Source organism: Nelumbo nucifera, chromosome 5 (genome assembly GCF_055504915.1).
Source record: "Nelumbo nucifera cultivar China Antique chromosome 5, China Antique-T2T, whole genome shotgun sequence".
Taxonomy (NCBI): domain Eukaryota; kingdom Viridiplantae; phylum Streptophyta; class Magnoliopsida; order Proteales; family Nelumbonaceae; genus Nelumbo; species Nelumbo nucifera.
The window spans coordinates 53,866,861-53,892,115 of NC_142653.1; the positions used below are offsets into that span (position 1 = coordinate 53,866,861).

At 38.2% G+C, this 25,255-nt stretch overlaps 1 protein-coding gene across 10 annotated transcripts in view; it reads right to left on the bottom strand.

Annotated features, from left to right (window-relative positions):
- The window catches only part of LOC104596751 (RNA helicase family protein), a 164,166-nt gene that overhangs the window by 81,638 nt on the left and 57,273 nt on the right, over positions 1-25,255 (bottom strand). For all 10 annotated transcript variants that reach the window (XM_088887015.1, XM_088887019.1, XM_019197687.2 and 7 more), the window contains 7 exons: positions 9,795-9,947; positions 9,568-9,669; positions 9,312-9,464; positions 8,312-8,416; positions 3,229-3,369; positions 3,007-3,096; positions 2,843-2,899 (listed from right to left, as the gene is read on the bottom strand). In XM_088887015.1, coding sequence (XP_088743141.1) covers positions 2,843-2,899; positions 3,007-3,096; positions 3,229-3,369; positions 8,312-8,416; positions 9,312-9,464; positions 9,568-9,669; positions 9,795-9,947 — 801 coding nt within the window. The remainder of the gene's footprint in view (positions 1-2,842; positions 2,900-3,006; positions 3,097-3,228; positions 3,370-8,311; positions 8,417-9,311; positions 9,465-9,567; positions 9,670-9,794; positions 9,948-25,255) is intronic.

A 25,255-nucleotide genomic window follows, 5' to 3' on the forward strand; every position in this document is an offset into this window, starting at 1 on the left:
AAAGCTAATCTAATCTGCAGATAAGATAAAGGTTTATCCCTATCACCTAAAGAGAGGTCTTATCCAAATATGATTTGGACAAGTAGCTCCTAATTGGATTAGGAGCTGATCTTTTAGGTTAACAAAAGAAGAAGGGGGCGACAGCCTTGAGAAGACACACATAATCAGATCCTCTTTAGAGCTGAAATCGCAGGAGAAAGAACTAAGCAACCCTGCAGAATTCTTTATTGCCGCCTCCCTGTTCTTGCCGCCCTGTTTGCCAGTTCGATCTCCAGCTGTGGGAGAAGTCAAGATTTGATCTTGACATCAGTTCTTTGAGAAAGAATTGATAGGAAGCTGTGCTCACATGCCATCCTGCTGTTTCTTGCGAAGGACAGAGTTCTTGGAGAAGAACACTACTGATTCTGCTCCATCCTACACTGTGCCATCTTCAGTGGGAGCAGATTTTGGATCCTTCCTTGGGCGTGAACACCTCCATTGGGAGATACTATTTCTCCGTATCAAGTACATCCTCCCTCCTCCTTTTGGTTCAGATCTGGTTTGGTTCATGGTTCAAGAATGATCCTTGAAAATATGATTTTCTAAAATAGGGAATGTGATTCCCAGTTGAAGGGAGAGAAAAATTTTTGAAATTCGCCCCCTTATTCCGCAATCTTTGGGCGTCCATACGATGGATCTCTCATCCCTTCAGCTGCAATATCTGGCCTCCTTTTATTTAGATTTTAACTGTCTGGCCCATTCAACTTGGCAGTTAAGCTGGTGACCCATCACCATTAAGGAAAAACTGGGTCCATTTCCAGTTTGAAATTCCGAAATTTATTCTTTGTGGAGGAAAAAGCCATCCTGATGTGGTATAATCAGTTCAGAAGCATCGTTTTATTTGATATAATTATTCAAAAGAAAATGTCCATTTCTAATATCAAAAGTTATTAATAAATATTTTCATAGATTAGTGTTCATACTGTTATAAAAGTTGTACATAAATCTACAGAAATTTCTGATATTTCTGGAACCTGTCCTATTTTTAGTGGTCAACATTTGCATTGAAAGCAGCACTTTAAACCTAGGATGAAGCTACCTTTCCCTTACCTTCACACTTACAACACCAAGCATCTTTTAATCACATTCTGAAAAGGAACATTTTGACCTCCATTTCCCAACCTCTCCTCTATCAAGATTCCATTCCAAAAAATCTTATGGAATTCCATCACCCCTGCCCTGGGACACATCACCATCTTCTACCTCCAACAACAAATTCTGCTTGTGTCTCAGTTGAGACAGAAAGTATCTACTTTTGTCTTCTTTTCTTCAAAGAATCATCCAAGGGTATTAGTGGGTATTTAGTTGATAAATTTAGATCACAAATAGAGTTTGAGATGTCGAGAGGTAGTTTAGGAAGGTTAGTTGAACAGTTCTTATGAGAAGACAGCCAGACTGGTTCTCTGGTTCTATTGTTATGATCCTGATTTTCAGAATAAAAGTCAAATTTCTCTACTTTTTTCCATAGTCAATTTGTTTTTTTTTTATGAATAACATAGTCAATTTGTTATTGAGTGATTAATTTTCATTTCTTTGATCCATTCATCAAATTTCATGTAAGTGCTCCCTCTACTACTAATTTACTGTTTGCGAAATTTCTAGTAGGTTCAAAGGAAGATTTAGTGAAACCAGAGTTTCTCTCCCTCTCCCTTCTGAATTGATTTTAAGGTGCTAAGTTAGTGATAGTGTGGTTCTAAGCATGTATTGGTTGACTGGTTATCTGTTCCTCTTCAGGCCCATGGAGATTAAAACATTATATCAAAGAGTAGACTTTCTTAATTATAGCAGCAATTAAAGATCAAGTATACCTGCAGCATGTTCAAGAATAGAAAAGAAAAGAGAGGAGAAAGAAAGAAGAAGAGAGATAGAAGAAAGAAGACCGATCATGGGTTCTAGTCTCTCCCACAATTTCTTTTATTAACTCATATAACTAAAAGAGAAATTACAGCAGCACCCTCATATAGGCAGCAGAACAAATAATGATAATAAGCAACTTAGTAACCTGGCCCATAGGCCCACTAACAAAAGAATTAAAGCCCACCAACAATAAGAAATAAAAATGGCAACTAAACAGCAACTAAGGAAATAAAATAGATGTTATTGAGATGAGATACAAAGAGATGAGATCCTTGAGGTCCCCTCTATTAGATTCTGAAATTGACACTACTTACTTTATAGCCAACTTGCCTGCTAGAGCGTCCAGACAATACGTTTTGAATCAGTTCAAGGGAAACAATGTTGTTGGGATTTTCCCTTGACTTTGGTCCTCCTCTGTATGAGGTTCTTGGTATTGCTTTTCATCTTCACAATAAAATTTTGGACCAAGATTCAGGCACATCCTATTTTTCATAAACCAGGCACACCACTTTTTATTTGCCAAATACTATATGTTTTTAAAGAAGTAACCTAATCTTCTTACCAAAAAGAAAAGCAACCTAATCTATTAAAGTTTATAATTACAAATAAAGGAATGTTTTGTCTTTTCACTAGTGGTGTGCCCAGATATCAAAGATAGCATGCTTCCCAATTAGCACCCAATGTTTTTTGGATATAAGAACACCCATAAATGTGCAAACATCAACAAGACAATGGCAAGCTAATGCAAGAGCCACACAATGGCATTTGTCCTCTTTTACTAGTTTGAAGATTAGTCCTAGACAGTCAAACTATGCAAGGGATCATGCACCCAAAACAAAATAATTGAGATTACAAAGCTAGTTTGGCAGGAAGCAACTATTTGGGAAAAGCAACATGTCCCCAACTAAAAGCTATCTAGGACCAAAACACTAACTTCAACAAGTACCTCATATAACATGGTAATGGCTGAAGTTATCGCCTCTTCCCGTGGAGGATCTATGGCCTGAAAACAGAAAAATAACTTGATAAACCAAAATCTAGATGAATATTCATTAAGGACAATCACAAAACTAAAGGTTAAAGAAATATGTTCAAGATAGCATTTCTTACCTTCAATAAAAATGGTTTTATGAATCCTAAATAAAGTGACTTAATTTGTAAACACAACTCAATTAATGGCATGCGCAGCATCTCAGGTACCTTTACAAGGACAAGTAGATCCAATGAGAGATAAGTCCAAGTAAATCCTAAAAAATAAGAAGAGGACTGAAAAAAGATTGAAAAACTAAAACAAAAACAAACACCGTAATGCAATTGTAGTAGAGAAAATACCTGAAATGGGCGCATGAGATTTTCAATTCTGTGGCATGTATACAAGCAAAAGCATATACCAGGTTTTACACGCCCAGCTCTTCCTCGACGTTGTTTTGCATTGGCCTGAGATATCCAATCTTCAACCATGCTCGACAATTTCTAAAAGGAATTAGGCAAACTTTAAGAGGTTGTCATGGCATGGTACATAGAATCTACAACTTCTATCATATTTACAAATTCATATCTTTTTGGTAATAAATAAAAAGAAAACTATTGGTATATAAAAAAGCACATCTAGCGGGAGGTGAGAGATCACCAAACATTACATCAGAAACAACAAAATACAAGAAAAGAAAAAAAAAAAAAAAAAAAAACAGCTCAATGATACAAACTCCAAAAATAACCAGAATCCATTCCCAAGAGAATCATTTGATACCCCTTCAAATTCAAGCAATATTAAAATCCACCCAATAATCTTTTCCAACTGGAAAATACAATTTGATCCCTATGATTTTCCTAGTCTTCAAAAACTTTCTATTTCTCTCCTTCCAAATTTCCCAACAAATAGCAAAAGGAACACAACTTCATATGATTTTAGTCTACCTATTCCCTCTCAAAGTAGGCTGTTGAGAAAAAATTTCTTTTGGAGATATTGGATCCCACATATCAAAACAAAAAAGGCTAGGGCTATAATCGAGCTGAGTCAAGTCAAGTATTGGACTACTCAAGCTCAAGCTTGACTTAAAAACTTGGAAGTTCAAAACTCGACTTGAACTCAATCGAGTTTCAAGTTTCCTACTCAAACTCAAGTTGAATCGATACTCATGAACTACTTGATCTTAACTTGGCATAAGCCAATTATAAATAAATTAATATTATAAATACTATAACAAAAATATATTATGAATCTCAATTATAAATTTATTTATTTATATTATACAAAATTAATATTTATTTACATAATAAATAAAAATATTAAAATTTAATTTTTATTTTAAGCTCAATATGGCTCGCTCGATGCTTGAGTTGAGTATTGTGAAGTTCGAACTCAACTTGAGTTGAGTTTGATTCAAACTCGATTATCTTCATGTCAAGTTCAAGTATTTAGTGAGACAAGCTTGAGTAGCTCAGCTCGCTTACAACCCTAAAAAAAGATAAAAAATATCTCCATATGTTACTTCAAAAAAGCAATGTTCAAAACAGAAGTGCATCAAATTCTTTTCCTTGGCCAAACATAAGTAGCATCTCCCTGCCATTTGAATTCATATACTTTTGATGTGATCCTGGTAAGAATACTGTTCAAAGCAAACAGCCATGGAAAACCCTCTCCAACCTAGGGGGAACAAGGTTCCCCCAAAGACCCCTCGCATCCAACTTCTCCACTTGATTCCTTGCCAAGGCTTTATAAAAAAGACTTTATAGAGAACACACCATTCATAACATAGTTTTTAAGGTGTCTATGCGATTCTGGGTGACAATAGGGCACCTAGTGAAGGGATAAGAGATCCATCATATGGATGGCCGAACCCTGCAGGAAGGTTGGGCGAAATTTCAAAAATTTCTCGCTCTCCCATGTGGGAATCACATTCCCTATTTTAGAAAACTGCATTTTCAATGATCAATCTTGAAACTAAACCGGACCAGATCTAAAACCAAAAGGTAGGAGAGGGATATACTTGATACGAAGTAACAGTAACTCCCAACGAAGGTGTTCACGCCCAAGGAGAAAACCAAAGACTGCTCCCACTGAAGATGACACAGTATGTGGTGGAGCAGAATCAGCAAAATGGCACTTCAGCAAGAACCAAATTCTTCAGCAAGAATGTGATGGAGGGCTGGTGAGCACGACTTCAGATTACCTTTTCTACCAAAAGGTAATATCAAGAACCTTTCTTGATCACTCCTACAGGTGGAGATCAAACTGACAGAGGCGGCAAGAGCAAGAAAGAGCAAAAGACAGGAGCAGTCAAACTGCAGATTCTTCTCTCTTTGTAGTCTGCAAATTGAGTATTGTGTGTTGGAGGTTCTCCTTGCTCCTCTATTTATAGCCTTTAAAGAGAGCATCTCCTAATCCCATTAGGAGTTTCCTAATCCAAATCTTGTATTTGGATCTGGACTCTCTTTAAGAGATAAGGATAATCCCTTATCTTCTCTACAGATAAAGATCAGCCTTCCTAATCAAATAAGAAGTTTCTTGATCCAAATCTTTATTTGGATCTGGAATCTCTGAGTGGATAGGGATAATCCCTTATCCTATCTGTTGATCTAAATCCCAGAACCGCCCCTAATTAATTAATCTTATTAAGCCAATTCGAATTGGGCTTTAGGCCCATTAAGTCTATGTGCTCACTTAACCTCCTAACTGTTGCCCAGTTGGCTATCCTTGTATGGTGTGGGACCCAAACATTGATTTACACATCAGCCACATGGGTTCAGCCCATACAATGCCTGACCGAATTCACTGTAAGAAATAGTGAACCCCTGAATCCATCACCATGGGCTCTTAATGGGCCCAACATTTACACTAAATGGTCATTGGGTCAAGTCACCTTATAAAAACCCAAGGACTGTGAGCAGATGCAAGATTAGCCCATCAGGTATTACCCTCAATGGTCTTACACTTAACCTCTCAGCCCATAATGATCAAACACTACCCGACAAGAGAGGACCTCTCCCTCGGCTGCAAGGTACAGTGCTGCACTCTCTACTCACATGGATCCCGGGAATTAAAACCTTTTGCAAACATTTTGAAACCATAATATATATATATGTATATCTCTATATAAATATATTTTGCAAAACAAATTTCAACGGTTGAAATCAACTGCCGGCAGTTTTGGTTTCCATCAGAGAGAGTGCATCCCCGATCATTCACTTTGTTCGACAAAGGGGTTGATCCTGTCACTATGATCACCCACTCAGATGAATTCCCGGACTGTCCCAACATACCCGAGTTTTGACCCCCTCTAAGGATTTCACTGATTGGCATATCAAAGACAGCCCAATCCGGCACCTAGTGTAGTATCATAATCGAGTCTAGGGGTCAGGTGTAACATTCCAGTTTTGCCCATCTATCTCCAAGGTCCAGTGCAATACTGGAATTCTGGTCCGGTTCAGGGTTTCAAGAAAACCCACACTACATGTACCTCAGGTCTCACCCTACCAGCTGAGACAAGCCACCCCAACTAACTTGGTGGTACATCAATGTCATCCTTGATAGGATAAATTTCCCCAGATCTATCAAACGGCTGTGAAGATTCTAAACTAACACGAGTCTCATAAGTGTCCAATTTAAGGGTATTACACAAAAGCATACCACAATGACATGAATCAATTATGTACTTTATTCATTTACAATAAATGTCAAAAGATACATCAATCTGATTGGAGCTAAGGGCATATACTGTCTAACACCTAGTCACCTAGGTGATAAAAATTTTATAATATAAAAAACTAACTTTTGGCTAGCTCCCTAGTTTTATATACCATTCAACATGTATATTAATCGAAAAAATAGAAATTCACTTTATTAAGAACATTAAATTTCCTCTAAAAATGTGGCAAGTAGAAAAAACAAGGATGGGAGGTAAAATAAAAAAAAACAAGAATGAAGTTTCTGTTTTATTTAATTAGAGAGAGAGAGAATAGAAAAAAAAGAACCTCTTTATAATTCTATTATTTCTTTCCTCTTTCTTACTTTCCTTTTCTCTCAAAGCCCTTTGATCTTTTAAATTTCAATAGTAAAACATATGAATATATGTATAGCATATATTAAAATGTATTAAAACATACATTAATAAGATACAGCAACAAATGATATTATAAAAGGCGCCCACCTTGCCATTTTTGTCGCCTAGGCGGGTGCCCACCAATTAAGTTACTCACATTTGACTAGATCCTAGTATTACCAAACCAGATTATGATGACATGGACAAAGGAGCCTCTGGGTGAAGTTGTTTGACTACTAGATGTTATTACAAATGATGATGTATGGGCTTTGATGGGAATATTTAAAGAGGACATTAGAATGTAGTTAAGTGTTGTAGCTTATAAGTTAATGGGGAAAACCATGGTTCACAATATCAGTGAGATTTGGTGAAATTTCTCCAAAATCTCCCCACTTTGCTAACTGGCAATAAAAAATCCACACAACTAATTCCATATGATCCACTTACCAAGTCACTATAATTCAAAATAAAAAGAAAAATGCCACAACTAGTTATAGAGGATTCTCAATTTAATTTAAATGTTCAGTAACAAAAAAGACAAAGTTAAAATGGCATGTAAAATGACATATGTAATGAAGAGAAGATAGCTAAAAGGTAAATGGGAAATAGAGAGAAATATACCTATTTAAGACTAATCTTCTCTTATTTGATCTATACAGTGGTTTGCTATGGTTTTTAAAGTCATAAATGTGCAACTATACTTCTAACAATTCCTTGAAGGTTTATTAATTAATTCCCTGTTTCTAAAAAAAAACTCCTGACTTTTTTAGATTTTCCAAATATCCAAGTGAAATTAGAAAAATATTGTCAAAATTTCCCCATATCTACATGGTAAAATGTCTATCAATATTGAAAGTCTGAACCATGGGTTAAACTATCTCTGTAACTTTGTATCAGGTCCTTCACATGGTCTAACTACGGAGACACTTGTCATTTTTGTATTTCTTCACTTGTCTATAATAAAGCAGATCTTCATTATGTTCAGCTCATACTTAACAACACAAGTAAGATCATGGTTTTAAAAACTTAACCGAAATGGAACCATTTTGGCCAAAGGTTCCCAAGTCAAATGGTCTGACCATCTGGTCCGGAATCCAGTCAGGTAGGTTTTGGCATCTAAAATCGGACCCGGAGCCATGAACCAGTTCCCGGGTCAACCGATCCAACAATCTGATCTGGTTTAGTTTTCAAAACCATGAGTAAGATAACTTAAAATATAAGTGTCTACCCTCCTGTTTACAACCAAGAACCAACATCTTAGATAACATCAAAACACGAGTGCAAAACAAATCTTTTTTTAAGGTAACATATAGGAATCAAATCTATATAAGCAACACTTTACACCTCATGATAATCCAAAAAACAATGCATACCTTTTGTGGATTATAACGACTCTCCTTGTGCTTACCACAGTCAACAACATAAACTACATCATCAATTGTTATACTGGTCTCTGCAATATCTGTGGCCACAATAACCTGAAATAGAGAGACATGGATTGAAAAGGCCCACAAAATTCATCATTGAAAGTGCATTTTTCTATTAAAATGCCCTCTTGTGCACTTTATCCAGCAGTAAAGAAGTCACCTTTGTTGATTGTTAACACGTTTAAATACAACAAACATCACTTGAAATACAACAAAATCTGGAAATTGAAAAACACTATGGGGACAGAGATAAAAGTGAACAGTTTGAACAGAACTTTAGGGAATCCTTCTGAATTAACATTGTTAAACAGAAACCTTCCCCCTCCTATCCACAACTAAGAGGAGAAAAACAAAGACAATTTTGATGAAAAATAAAACTACCTGAAACGTCCTGGGTCAATCAATACTAAGTGTCCAATAGGAAAGGTGATCAGCAAATCAGATGGCTGATTACATTGTAAAACTGGGGGTGCATAAGCCTGAACTCTTTCTGGCTCAGTTGTAATTCTGTTTCTTTTTGGGGGCAGCACCTTGTGCCTCTATTGGGATGATTGCCTTGTAACTTTTGATGTAATACTTTTTCAGTCTTAATAAAATTTCATCATTTATCAAAAAAAAAAACGGTGCTGTCACATCACAAATGTGAGTCACTTCAACTAGAAAAATGCATGTCCGGGACTGAACAATGATATTCATAGTTGAAATGCCAAATTTGATGTTTCAGGTAGAAACAGCCATTTGTACAAGTTTCATGAACAAAAAATATCTCTCACAAGTTCATATTGATTAACCCAAAACATTTCAGGCAGAAACAGCAATGATATCAAACAAAACCTTAGAAAACTATAAAAGAAATCAAAGATCTTAAAAATAGATGGTAATATCTGAGAATTATCAATACCAATAAGAAAAAACTGATACCAGTCCAATCAGAAATGAAAACTACCTTACGAATATTTTCAGGTGGTTGTCGAAACACCTTTCTCTGGTCAGTTGATGATAGAGAGGAATGTAGAGGAAGAAGCCATTCAGAACAGAGTCCACCAAATTGATATGAAGCAACTAGTTTATCGAGTAGTGTGTAAATTTCTGCAACACCCTGAAAGAAATATAAAGAAAAGAAAACATATGCCAAGTGTGTAATAAATAAAAGAAATAGAAATTAAATTAAAATAAATCAACCACTTATGCAAAGGGCTTACAGGCAAGAAGACAAGTATAGAACCAGCAGGATATGTTTCATCAATATGGCAAACCAAGTCTTCTAGGAGGTCATAATCAATTACATCTTCATTCAAGCATTTCTGCACAAGCACATTGTTGATAGACACAATCAAATATAACATGAAAGCAAAACTAATAACATACAACTAGGTTGCATTTGGAAGTGAATTACTGGATTAATCAAACAAAAGGGAAAAAATGTTACCAGATTCTTCTGAGTCCTTTCACTGTATGATTGATAAGAACTTGGAACATAATATGGGTTAACATAGTTTTCAGAGAGCAGAGAATCATCGCCCCAAGAAGATAACACAAGGTTCTTCTTCCCCCGGTGGTTGCCAACAGTACTGCTCCGAAACTATCAAGGAGTTCATAATTTCAGAAAAAAAGTTACACCACAGTTAAACCAAAAATTACACAAACTACAGAAGGCATAAAAAATATGCACTGGTTAGTCATGAAGTTAAGCAGATAATTGTATGACTATATTTAATTGGATTACTGTTCTTCATGAAGTTGAGCAGATAATTAATTGAATGACTATATTTAATAATATATACTTAATAATTAAAAAAGGGAAGATGTAAAAGTTTATAGAGATCAGAGATTCCGAATGGGGAGGGGCAAAGGAAAAAAGCAAAAAGACAAACCATGCCACCCCCAAGAGACCTAAGCGACTAAGACATACAATATTAGCCTGAACCACCAACACTCCCACGACTAAAGAACCAAAAGCACCAAGACAAGAAAATGGTAATCACTTCCATTCAGTTGACACTCACCTCAAGAAGGATAGATTTGATATTATTACAGCTCCATTATTTGTACTAGTACAAATGTATAGGAGTGCAAATGAAAAAAAAATGCAAAATATGGTTTAACTTTGTTTTGGATTTTACTTTATTCTGCTTTAGGTCTTATTTTACTTCATTTGTACTGTAACCAATCAAAGTAAGGTAAAATTTGAAACAAAAATAGATCAAAATTTACACCAAAAACATTTGCACTGCCGTAGTTTTGCATCAGTGCAAATAGATTTGCACTGCAAACAAACACAGCAAAAAGAACACAGTAGTCGAATAGGACTGCAATCAGTCCTAAGTTCAATATGAAATAATCAAAATAAAAGATTGAGAAAAGGGAGAGGGAGACAAAGAGAAGAGAAGAGGAGAAGAAGGACACGAAGAGGACAATTCTGAAATAGAGTGTCTTGACTTAGATTGTCGCCCCACTCTACAATTTATATTAATGTTTAAATAAAGATAAAAGGGCTGAATTACCCTTACTGCTTACATGGCAAATAAATAAAATAAAAGGACTAATAAAACAAACTGAAATAACTGTTAACTGCTGAACTGAATAAATATAAAGATAAACTTAGACTAACGAACAGTGGAGACCACACTAATGTTCTCTACACTCCCCCTCAAGTTGGGAATAGATGTTTGTCATTCCCAACTTGCATAGGTCTGCTTCTAACTTTGTCTTTGAAACTGCCTTGGTGAGGACTGAGGAGATCTGCAAGCTGCATGTTGGAGGTGATAAATGGATGAAACACTTCTTGAGAAGCAACCCTTTCTCTAATAAAGTGTCGGTCCACTTCAATATGCTTGGTTCTGTCATGTTGTACCGAATTATGGGCTATACTAATAGCAACCTGATTATCATAGTATAGCATTAGGGGTTTCTCATAAGTAATACCCATCTCCTCAAATAGTGATTTCAACCATAGGATATCAACCACACCATTTGCCATGGACCTGTATTCAACTTCAGCACTAGAGCGAGCAACAATACTTTGTTTCTTACTCCAAGAAACAAGATTACCTCCTACAAAGGCACAATATCCAGATGTAGACCTACAGCATTAGGGGTTTCTCATAAGTAATACCCAACTCCTCAAATAGTGATTTCAGCCATGAGATTTCAGCCATACCATTTGCCATGGACATGTATTCAGCTTCAACACTAGAACGAGCAACAACACTTTGTTTCTTACTCCTTCAAGAAACAAGATTACCTCCTACAAAGGCATAATATCCAGAGGTAGACCTCCTATCATCAACACACCCAGCCCAATCAGCATCTATGTAAACTTCTATTTTCATGTAACCATTATCCTTGAATAGAATACCCCTGCCTGGACACCTCTTCAAATATGCCAATATCCTCTCAACTGCAAGTAAGTGAGTAGTTCTAAGAGAGTGAATACACTGACTGCATAACTGATGCCTGGTCGAGTGAGACAAAGATAGAGAAGTTTTCCAACTAATCATTGGAACATAGCTTTATCTTCAAGGGGTTATCCACCTTCTGCACCGATCCTGTGATTCTGTTTAATAGGTGTGTCAGCAGGCTTAACACCCAACTTTCATGTTTCTTCCAACAAATCAAGAACATACTTTCTTTGAGAAACAAAAATCCTATGCATGGACCGAGCTACCTCAATACCCAAGAAATACCATAGCTCTCCCAAGTCTTTTACCTCAAACCATTGATGAAGGAGTTGCTTAAGAGACTCAATCTCATTGTTTTCACTCCCTATCACGACAATATCCTCCACATATACAGCAAGTAGGGTTAAGGAAGAATCCAATTTCTTAACAAACAGAGTGTGATCTGACTGGGCTTGCACATAGCCAAACTTTTAAATGGCTTGTCTGAATCTATCAAACCAAGCTCTTAGGGAATGTTTTAGTCCATACAAGGCTTTATTTAGCTGGTAAACCTTCTTTCCAATTTCTGCACTATAAAACCCAGGAGGCAACTGCATGTAAACTTCTTCTTGCAAGTCTCCATTGAGGAAGGCATTTTTAACATCCATCTGAAACAAAGGCTAGGAGTAATTGGCTGCAAGAGATAATAAAACTCTGATAGTGATCATCTTTGCTACTGGTGCAAAAGTCTCTAAGCAGTCTATGTCATATGTCTGAGTAAATCCCTTTGCAACTAATCTGGCCTTATACCTTTCGATGGAACCATCAGCATTATGCTTCACAGTAAACACCATCTACATCCAATTGGTTTCTTCCCTTTAGGTTGATCAACTAGCTCCCAAGTGTTGTTTTTCAAGAGGGCATTCATTTCTACCTTCATTGCATCCTTCCACTCAGGAACTGACAAGGCTTCTTGCACTGTTCTAGGAATGGGAATAGCTGCAATGGAGGTTAAGAAGGACTTATAGGATGGGGACAAGTGATCATAGGATAGGAACTAGGAAATATAGTGGGTTGTAGATGAGGTACAATGGCGTTTGCCTTTGCAGACTGCAATGGGAAGATCAAGGTCATCAAAAGGGGGTGAAGGTTCAATAGGAGGGGGTAAAGGCTCAACAATGGAAGGTAACTCATTTGTACTAAAAGATGAAGGAATAGTGGTACCTGGATCTGGATCCGCAAAAGGAATTGAGGCTGGCCTGGACTGCTGATGTTGACCAAAATCAACCTGCCTCCATTGTCTGTGATAAACTCTCAAATCTTGGCACCTCTGACAGCCCTCTCCACTACACCCCTCTTCAATAACTGGAACAGGTAATGGAGTTTCTGATGAATGAACCCCCACCTCACTATACTCCCCTTAAGAAGAAACCCTAGGATAATAAGGTACATCCTCAAAGAAAGTGGCATCCATAGAGACAAACCTCCTCCTAGAAGTAGGTTCAAAGCAGCAATGTCCCTTTTGAGTTTGTGCATAACCAAGGAAAATGCTTTTTGAGGCTTTAGGATCAAATTTAGAACGATGAGGACCAAAGGTCTGAACAAAGCAAGCACAACCAAAGGTTTTAAGGGGAATGATGAACAACTCTTTATCAAGGTATAAAAGAGTGAATGGAGGTTTCATGCCAAGAACCCGAGAGGGAATTCGGTTGATGAGATGTATGGTTGTATGAATAGCATCCCCCCAGAAACGTATAGGCACATTGGAGTTAAACATGATGCTTTTAGCCACCTCCAATATGTGTCTATTCTTCCTCTCAGCAACCCCATTCTACTGAAGAGTATGAGGACAGGTACTCTAATGGATGATTCCATGGTCAAGGAAATATGAGGCTAATGGTTTTGCAAAATACTCTTTTGCATTATTGGATTTGAAAATTTTGATTTTGACTCCAAACTGGGTTAAAATCATATGATGGAAGATTCGGGTTAATGTAGGAACCTCATCTCGAGAACGCATAAGGTAAACCCAAGAAAACCAAGTATAGTCATCAACAAACAACAAGAAGTATCTATACCCCCCCTAGCAGTGATATGATAAGGTCCCCAAACATTTGTATGCACAATTTCAAAAAGAATACTACATTTTTTTCTCAATGAATAGATAGTTCTACAATGCTTTGTAAGCTCACAACTTTCACATTTCAAATTGGACATCTGGACAGATAAATAACCCAACTAGGAAACAAATTTTTCAAAGACTTAAAAGATAAATAACTTGTTTCTACTGTTGCTACAGTAGTCCAAACCAGTGAAGAGAAGAAGAAAGAGAAGGAGAAGAAGAAGAAGAAGAGAAGAAGAAGATGAAAGAACTGTCGAACTTGATAGCTAAACCCTATCAGTCGACTTCTTAATAGTGATTAGGCTCTAATTAAATGTACAAGGACTAAACTGCCCCTACTTAAGTATGGGACAGAGAACCTCTAATAAGACTGCCACATAAGCTCATAACTTAACCAAGGTGAGTTGACTAATCTACCCTTATTCGGCTAACTCTAACACTCCCCCTCAAGCTGGAGAATATATGTCATATAATCCCAACTTGTTACATATATAGTTCACTCTCCCTGAGCTTAAGGCTTTTGTAAACAAATCTGCCCACTGATCACCTGAGCTTACATGTTCTGTCCTTATCTCTCCAGTAAGAACCTTCTCCCTCACAAAGTGGCAATCAATCTCTATGTGCTTTGATCACTCATGAAAAACAGGGTTGGATGAGATATGGAGCGCAGCTTGATTGTCACAGTACAACTTCATAGGTTTATCCATGCGGAATCCGATTTCTTGTAGGAGATTCCTCAACCACACTAATTCACATGTAGTGTGTGCCATGGCTCTGTACTCGGCTTCAGCACTGCTTCTAGCCACAACCGTCTGCTTTTTACTCTTCCACGTCACAAGATTTCCTCCAAGAAATGTGCAGTAACCTGTAGTAGATCTTCTATCAGACACAGAGCCCGCCCAATCTGCATCCGTGTACCCAACTACTTCAAGTTTTCCTCTTGGTTTACACAATAGCCCACGGCCCGGAGCTCCCTTCAAATATCTTACAATTCTAAGAACTGCATCCCAGTGAGATATACGAGGGTTCTGCATAAATTGGCTCACCACACTAATTGCAAAGGAGATGTTTGGTCTCATGATAGTCAAATAGTTCAGCTTCGCCACTAGTCGTCTATACCTTCCAGGATCATCAAAGATTTCCCATGTATCACTACTCAACTTAACATTTGGTTCCATAGGAGTCTCAGCCGGTTTTGCACCTAACAGTCCTGTTTCGTCCAATAGATCGAGAACATATTTTCTTTGGCACAGGTTTACACCTTGTCTTGATCTAGCAACTTCTATACCCAAGAAATACTTCAATGTCCCAAGGTCTTTTGTTTGAAAATGATTTTGCAGAAAGACCTTGAGTTTGTCGATCCCCAATTTGTCACTGCCAATTATGACAATATCATCCACATAGACCACTAATAAAATCTTTCCAGCTTCTGAGTCATAGCTGAACACTGAGTGATCAACCTAGCATTGTTTCATTTCAAAATTCTTCACCACTTCACTAAACTTCCCGAACCAAGTGTTTCAACCCATAAATTGCCTTTTTCAGTCTGCACACCTTACCAACCTCCCCCTGAGCAACAAACCCAGGTGGTTGCTCCATATATACCTCCTCTATAAGGTCACCATGAAGGAAGGCAATTTTTATGTCAAGTTGAAATAAGGGCCAATCATACATAACTGCTAGGGAAATTAACACACGGACAGAGCTAATCTTAGCCACTGGAGAGGTCTCCATATAGTCCACTCCATACAACTGTGAATACCCTTTAGCAACAAGTCTGGCTTTCAGACGCTCCACACTACCAACTGGCAAGTATTTAACAGTATACACCCATTTACAACCCACAACATGCTTACCAGGAGGAAGAGTAGTGAGCTCCCACGTGTGAGTATGCTGAAGAGCAGAGAGTTCCTCCTCCATTGCCTGCCTCCACCCAGGTGAACTAAGAGCCTCTTGGACATTGTTAGGTATGGAAATAGATGACAATAGTGAAACAAACTGGGATGTGAGGCAGAAAGGCGAGATACTGAAACAAAATTGGAAATGGGATGGAGAGTAGAACTACGTTTACCTTTCCGTAAGGCAATGGGTAGGTCAAGTCCTGAGGGTTCAGCAACAAGAGCAACGACAGGATCCGCGGACAAGGTAGAAGCTGGAGGAGGGGCCGGTGTCGTTCGACGTGTATACACTTGCCAAATTGGTGGTCGTTCAGTAGGGATCTGCACTGGATGAGGTGACGAGTCAACTCCAACAGGAACACCCGGAACGGGATCACTGACCAGAAGAGGAAGAGGAAGTAAAGGTGGAGACGAAGATGCTTCAATTCCTGAGAAGAAGGGAATAGACTCAAAAAAGGTGACATCAGGACAGACATAGCACTTACGAGTAATGGGATTGTAACACTTGTACCCTTTTTGAGTCCGAGAGTAGCCAAGAAAGACACACTTAATGGAACATGCATCCAACTTGTCTATTCCAGGACTCAGATTGTGAACAAAGCACACACAGCCAAAGATACGAGGTGTTAATGGAAAGGGAGACAAGGTGGGGAACAAGATAGAGAAGGGAGACCGACCATGAAGAATAAAGGAGGGCATCCGATTAATGAGGAAACACGCAATAAGTACAGCATCACTCCAAAACTGTTTAGGAACACTCATATGATGAAGAATAGACCGAGCTGTTTCAAGGAGATGATGGTTCTTCCGTTCAGCCACCTCATTTTGTTGAGGAGTGGATGCACATGAAGTTTGATGAATGATGCCATGCTGTTCTAAATACTGTTGAAAGGAAGTTAGAAAATATTCACGACCATTATCTAAACGAAGAACTTTGATTGGAACACCAAATTGTGTACGTATTTCAGCATGGAATTTTTGAAAAATGGAAAATAATTCACTCCTTTCTTTCATTAAATAAAATCCACGTCATTCTTGAACAATCATCAATAAAAGTGACAAAATACTTGTAACCATTATAAGACTATTCTGATCGGGCCCCAAACATCTGAATGAACCAAAGCAAAAGGACTCAACATACGACTTTCAACTCTATGACTGAAGGAAACACGACAATGTTTCCCAAACTGACACGACTCACACTGTAACACTGACAAATGACTCAAAGACGGAACTAGTATCTTGAGTGCCTTGAGAGAAGGATGTCCCAGTCGACAACGCCACTGTAGAGGAGTGAGTGAAGTCTGAAGTGCAACTGACGATCCACCACCGTCAAGATAATACAATCCACCAGCTTCATGCCCCCCACCAATCTTCTTCCCCGTCCTGAGATCCTGAAAAACACAAGAGGAAGGGAAAAAAGTAACAGAACAGTTAAGAGTCTTGGTTAATTTACTAACAGACATAAGATTGAATGGAAACTTAGGGACATATAGAACAGATGATAAAGAAAGAGAAGCCATGTCAACATTGCCAACACCACAGATGGGAGAGGAGGAACCATTGGCAAGGGTAACAATTTGAGATGTGGAAGTTTCAGAGAGAGAAGAGAACACACCTGAAGTCCCAGTCATGTGATCAGAGGCTCCAGAGTCAATAATCCAAGGAGAGGTTTTAGATGACAGGAAAGCTATACCTGAGTGGGCAAGAGTAGCAATAGTGTGCTGTGAAGTGGACTGAAGGAACCGCTCATACTCATCATGCGGTACACTCACCATCTCCCTTTCGGAAACAGATGTAGATGTGGAAGGAGTTAGGTCTGCCTGTTGATTATCACTGACATCAACCCCACCAGCAACAGCATGATTGGCCCATTTAGAGGGAGGGCGGCCATGAAGATCATAACAGAAATTTACAAAATGTCCTTCCCTGCCACAGTGGGTACACTTCCTTGTAGACCTGCCTTTTTCTTTGCCACGGCCTCCCCCCTGAGTCACGACCACCACCACGGCCAAATATGGAACCACCACGACCTCCTCGGGAGGCATGTCCTCCCCCTTTCGTACCACGGCCACCACCTCTGGCTGTCACAAAAGCTGATCTATCAGACTGTGTGGGATTCTCTGTCTGTCCCAAAGAAATCTTGCGAAGCCGAGCAAACACTTCCTCAAGTGTAGGAAGAGTAGAGTCCCCCAATATTTGGGCCCTAATTGGTTCATACTCTGATTTCAACCCCACTAAGAACCTTGTGACATGTAGTTGTTCCCTCTGTTGTTGTTGAACCTTAACATCTAGAGTGAGAGGATGACAGACATTGAGTTCATTTCTGAGGTTCTTCATACTGGCATAGTACTCTTCTAGGTTTTATTTCCTTGTTGCAGACCAAAGTACTCCTGATAGAGCTGATATACCCTTGTAGTATTATCTTGCCCAGAATACAGCTTCTTGGCATGTTCCCATATGTCCTTAGCGGCATCTAAGAACATGAAGTTGGCACTTATTTTGGGTTCCATACTGTTCCATAGCCATGTCATGATTTGAGAATCCTCCTGTTCCCAATCATCAAACCCTGGAGAGTCAGCCGGTGGTTTATCTTCTTTCACATGCTTCACTTTTCTCTTTGCCTTGAGAAAAACTTCCACCGACTTGGCCCATGGAACATAGTTCTCACCATTCAGTTTAATTGAGGTCATCTGTACACCTAGATAGTCAGAGGAAACCACCACACTAGGCTTCTGATCACTACAGCCATCTCCCATTGCTGCCATGATACTCTTTCAATGCTGCCTCTAATCTGAATTCCCAATCACCAACTAAGTGCTGCTGTCAAGAGTTTGATGTTCCAGAACCTACAGCAGTCCCTAAACACAATGATAGATACACACGCCTTTGTTCTTATCCACACCACTACTGATTTCACAAAAAAACACAGACTACACCGACATTAATTCAGCACTTACTAACCACATGCAAGCTCTCTTGCAACTACTCAACAGAGTTTGTGCATCACAAGCACCACCACACAGCCATAGCTGTCACACACAATACAGACCTGCTTTAATGCTTTTAAGAGGGCACCACAAAACCAACAAAAACTCAACTAGTACAATTGCATTACACCTTGCACCATTCGGCCACCTACAGTAGCAGCCCTTACACCATTTGGTCACTGTAAACACAGCCTGTTCTTGGAATTTTTCCAAGAACTAGGGCAACAACCAACCTAGTTCTCTAGGTTCTGATCAGTCCTCTCAAGTTCTTGAAGATTTTCAACCCAGAAATACCAACAGCACACAGAGGAGAGATAACCAACCTTCGTTTGAGAGCTACAGCCAACCATTCACTGCTGAAGTTGTTTTCTTAGAAAAAGGAGGTTCTGTGCACCAGAAAAAAGAAGAGCTGTGATGTTTCAGGCCTGGGACGAACCACTTTTCTCCATTGACAGCCCAGAGAAGAAAATGAGAGAACTGAAGCACGAACTGAAGTTGTCACCTCTGATACCATGTTTCTATTGTTGCTACAGTAGTCCGAACCAGTGAGGAGAAGAAGAAGAAGATGAAAGAATTGTCGAACTTGATAGCTAAACCCTATTAGTCGACCTCTTAATAGTGATTAGGCTCTAATTAAATGTACAAGGACTAAACTGTCCCTACTTAAGTATGGGACAAAGAACCTCTAATAAGACTGCCACATAAGCTCATAACTTAACCAAGGTGAGTTGACTAATCTACCCTTATTCGGCTAACTCTAACATAACCCAACTAATTATGCCAAAGCATAACCTGACCAATAGACGAAGAAACAAAAAACCTCCTAACTTCACTATCTTCCCCATGTGAGCTCCCTCCAAGCAGGTAGATTCCATTCGTCTCACAGCCAATCCCAATCACCTTCTTCGTCTCCAAGTCCTAAAAAACACATCGGTCAGGAAAGAAAGTTACTAAACAATTTTGGGTTTTAGTAATGCTACTAACTGAAAGCAAATTAGTATTGAGTTTAGGAACATGCAAAACAGAAGACAAAGAAATGACACTAGACAACTTGATGTTTCCCTTGCTAGAGATGGGAACAAGAGAGCATCGGCAATAGACACTTTGTCTCTGCCAGAGGATAAGTGGTAGGTAGTGAATAGTGAGGAGAAGTCGGTCATATGATCAGATGCACCTGAATCTATCACCCAACAAAGTTCAATGTTACCTGGGGTTGAAGCATGATAAGTTGAGGCCCGTGTACCTGAATGAGCAAAAGCTGAAGTTGGAGTAGATGTTGTGACTGATGGCTGAGACAAAGGTGCTGAATTAACAACTTCACTCTCCAACTGAGTTAAAGCAGCCCGGACAACAGCTAAGGTGTCTAGGGACGTGTCTCTTGTGCCCGATGAGGTTGTACTGTTAGTGGTAACCGCCACATTGGCATTCCCTTTTTATTTCTGAATTTTGCTAGTACTAGGTGTGGATGTAACTCCCAACAGATGTACTTAGTATGTTTAGGTTTCTTGAAATGTTCACGTACTAGGTCCCTCTTGTCTGCCTTCTTAGTATCTCTCTCCTTATCACCCTCAAACTTAGGATTAATTACTGCCAAGGCTGATTCAAAAGGTTGATGTTGCAACATAACATTTCTCCTACTCTCTTCACTATGCACCAAGGAGTAGGCTTGTGATAAGGTCACAATGTCTCCCATTAGAAGTTTTTGTCTCACAATGTCATACTCAGAATTCAAACCAGCTAGGAACTCAAACACCCTATTAGTTTTAACTTGCTTTCTGTAAATCTGTGCATCCTTCTGACTTTCCCACTCAATTGTTTCTAGACGGTCAATTTCATGCCATAAGGATTTTAGAGTTGAGAAGTAAACCGAGACCAGTTTCTCTCCTTGCTTAAGATTATTTACTTCACATTTCAGATCATAAGCCCTACCAACATTAAGGAGTTGGGAGTAGGTCTTTTTCATGATACCCCAAATTTCCTTAGCTATTTTTGGCCACAAGTAGTTTCGGCTGATGTGTGGCTGCATGGAGTTGCACAACCATGTCATAACCAAATAGTTCTCCTGAACCCATTTGGCATAGGTTTGGTCCTCCTTGAGTGATTCATTCACATCCCCCAACAAATAGTTCGGTTTCCCTCTACCCCCAATAGCCATCATGGCTGATTGGGTCCACTCCAAGTAATTTGATCCGTCAAACTTGACAGTGGTAATCTGAAAACTGTTCTCAGACATGTTACCAGAACCACCAGCCCCCAAAAAACTTTCCCTTTGTTTCTTAAACTCCGTGGCTGTCAGCCCTTCTCAGTTTATAGGTCAAAAACAGAAATTTTAGGACCCAAAAAGAACTTTTAGGTCAAAACAGCAGACCTAGAAGGTTCAGCCACTAACCTAGAAAGGAGAAAACAGATTTGTTAATTCTCCAAAAAGCAGCACAACCCACTCTTGAAAGCTGAAACTGGTCTAAATATTGCCCTAGAGGTGGCAACAAACAAAATCTTTAGGATTTCAGTCCTAGAAACCCTAAAACTGATCGTAGATCAGAAAGAAACCCTAAAGCATGAGAAGAAAATTCGAAGTCTTCCAGCCGCACCTCCCAGACTGATTAAAAGAACACCTTTTTAGGTTCGACCTCAAGAAAAGATACTAGCTTACCCAAAAAAAATTCTTCTTCTGATTTTTCCTGATCGCTGAACACTCTCCAAGGTTCTACAAACCCTCAGGCATAAATTGCACACTGCCAGCAACCTCCAAGAACCAGCCGATGAACATATCTCTGCTGAAACTTCCAACCCTAGGAAGTTCTCATGTAGTCAACCTTATTAAACTAGCATAAGAATCCCTAGGTTGGCTCTAATACCAAGTAGTCGAATAGGACTGCAATCAGTCCTAGGTTAGATATGAAATAATCAAAATAAAAGATTGAGAAAGGGAGAGGGAGACCAAGAGAAGAGAAGAGGAGAAGGACACGAAGAGGAGAATCCTGAAATAGAGTGCCTTGACTTAGATTGTTGCCCCACTCTACAATTTATATTAATGTTTAAATAAAGATAAAAGGGCTGAATTACCCTTACTGCTTGCATGGCAAATAAATAAAATAAAAGGACTAATAAAACAAACTGAAATAACTGTTAACTGCTGAACTGAATAAATATAAAGATAAACATAAACTAACGAACAGTGGGGACCACACTAATGTTCTCTACACACACCATCCAATTAAACATAAAATCTAGGCCAACTGCTCAAATTGAGAGAAAAGCTATAAGCAAACTTCTCCCAACACCTCCCCCATGGTACCAGTCTTTTGTCTTCCCTTCACATGAGATGAAAAATGGATTTCAAGCCCAAGCTAAGAAGGTGGGCAATTGACTAGTGAGCCAATAAAATACATTAGATGAACTCCTGGCAATTAAGATTTATATATTGAGATTTACATGTTGCATGTTGGATGCACTCCTTAACACATAATGATCCTTTGATGTTAGGAGTGGATATTCAGTTGATGAGTACAGATCACATTGACAAGGAGCATGCTCTCCTTTAGGGCCCTAATATTCTCAGCAAGATGTTAAGGAGTTTTGAGTTTATAGTTTCATGTTTCATGCATAATATTTTGTTTTAAGTTTATGGTTTATCATAGATGTAGACTTACCGGTTTAAGACAAATCACTTTTAAGCAATGGTTAGGGGTGCAACTCAAATGGGTTGGACCAGGTGATGCAACACAAACAGATTGGGCTGGGTTGAAGGTACAACTCAAGCCTGGCCCATCCCAAGGTTAAGCCCAAGCTTATAGACCAAGGCCCAACCCAAGCTCAACTCAACATAACTTAGGCCAGTCTTGGGCTCAGGTTGGGTAAAGCCGAGCTTAGTCAGGCTTGGGCTATTTCATTGGTTTGAAAGAGTTTATGAATATATTTTTGCGTGGCCATATTTTATTAGGCTTAATGGCCTAATTTAGGGGCAGGATTGATTGAAAATATGTACAAATGTCATTTTATAGATATGCATATACATATTTTATTTATGTATATACATGTACATATAATTTGGAAAAAAAAAGATAATTTTATATAAACAAAATTCATGTATGTATGTATTTGTTTAGGTGGTCTCAGGTTGAGCTTAGGCTCCCCAAGCCCTCAACCAAATCCCAACCAAAGTTTAGGTCAGGCAACTCAGGCCTGAGTTTTCTGGCCCAGGCACAACCTGCAGCCTGACAACACAGGCCCAACCCATACAAAAATTCAGGTTGGGTAAGGCTTGGATTGAGCCTGCACGAGTCGCAGCCCAAGTAATGGTTGATCGTAAGCAAAGGCAGCCACCACCAATATAACTAAAAATTAAGATTGATGGGATCAGTCAATTGAATCCCACAATCTGTTCTTTCTCCTACTCTTTTCTTCTCTTTCCCTCTTCTTTTCTCTTCTCCTCTTACCTTAGTCTGCAGGGTTCTTCATATTAAAACCAGTAGAAACAGTAAGGTTATCAGAGAAGAAAGAGGGGCACACCATTTACCATTCTCATAGCTTAAACACTCTCCAGGCATGTTCTCATTGTGGTAAAGGACACATCATGGAGTTTTGTTGTATTCTGAATCAGAAGTCAGGGGGTTTCCAAACCACGCCACACATAAGGACAGTACAACCACCTCTATACCTATTAGCACCCAGACACATCAGAACCAACCTCAAACAATTGATCAGACAATTACTATCTCAAGGAAAGAAAACACAAGAATGATGTCTACCTCCCAAGTTTCTTCATCCACTTCTTCTTTGGCCCAATCAGGTATTGTCTCAGCATGTCTCATTTCCATAACATCTGCTCTTTGGATTGTCAATTCTGGAGCATCAGATCACATGACAAGTACTCAGATCTACTTGAGTCCTAGTTCCCCACGTAGACTAGCTACACACTGACACTTTCCAATGGACAATCTTTTCCTGTCTCTCATATAGGATCTATTAAACCTATTTCCAACTTATCCTTTCATCTTTTTTGTATTTTCTTTGTCTTCTCAAATTGCAAAGTTAGCCTTAGAGCATATCATTATTTCTCTGGAAGCCACTTACTATTAGCCACACCTTGAATTAGATGTCAAAAAATCTTTTTTACACAGTGACTTACAAGAGGCATACATGGAAGCAACCACCTTGGTTTGTTTCTTTGGGGGAGTCTGGGAAGGTCTACTATCTGATAAAGACACTTTATGGCCTTAAGCAATCCCCTCAGGCCTGGTTTGGAAAATTTAGTGATGTTGTGATGACTTTTTTGTTGAAGAAAGGTTGGTTAGATCATTCAATGTTCTGCAGAAAGTTTGTGTTGGGACAAAATCATTTTAAAAGTGTAGGTGGACAACTCATTACAGGTGATAACAAGAAAGGCATTAGAAAACTTAAAGTCCAATTTTCAGAAAAGATTTCATATGGACTTAGGAAAGCTGAGGTACTTTCTAGTCCAAACCATGCTCTACTCCAACAGACCCCAGTGTGAAGGTGACAGTAGATCAAAGAAACTTGATTACCCAGGGAGATACAGGCAGGTTGGGAAATTGAATTATCTTAAGGGCTGTTTGGTTCCCCAAAATAGGAGCTTGGAATCGAACTCAGAAAGGCCAATTCCAATTCCATCTATTTGTTTGGTTAGAATGGGATTCTGATTCCCATTCAAAAGTTTCTTAAAAAGTAAAATACTCCTTATAAAAAAACTTCCAAACACTAATATTAATAAAATATTATCAAAGTAACATTAAGATAACAATATTAATAAAATAATAATACAGTAATTATAAAAAACTACTAAATAGTAATAAATTAATAATAGAATACAAAAATATTAGTTATTAAATAATAATACAAAAATAAAATATTAATATAATATAATTAAAGTAATAATAAAATAATAATAATAATAATAATACAATATTAATAAATTATTCATAAAATAATAATCAAATGTCAATAATTAAAAAATAAATTATCAATAAACTTGTAATAAAATATTAGAAAACTAATAACAAAATTTTAATATATAAATAAAAATATTAATAAATTAATAATAAAATACTAAGATGTTAATAACTACATGTTAATAAAATAATAATAAAGTACTAATAGAATTTTTTATCAATAAAGTACTAATAGAATATTAATATAATATTATTAAAGCAATAATAACAATAATAATAAAATATTAATAAACTAATAAAAAACTGAAAATTTTTGGTTGATTCCAAATTCAGCTTTAGATGAACCAAATAGCAACAATTGGAATCCAACTCCAATTCCCTCTATACCAATAAGGCATCAAGAATAGGCAATTTTGATTCTAATTCCAGGGGATTTAGGTTCTGATTCCAATTCCTATCCTGCACAAACCAAACAGACCCTTACCATTACTAGAGCTTAAATCTCCTAAACAGCGAGTGTGATCAACTCTATGGACTCCCCAAGAACACCACATAGAGAAGCAATCAATCATATATTGAAGTATATAA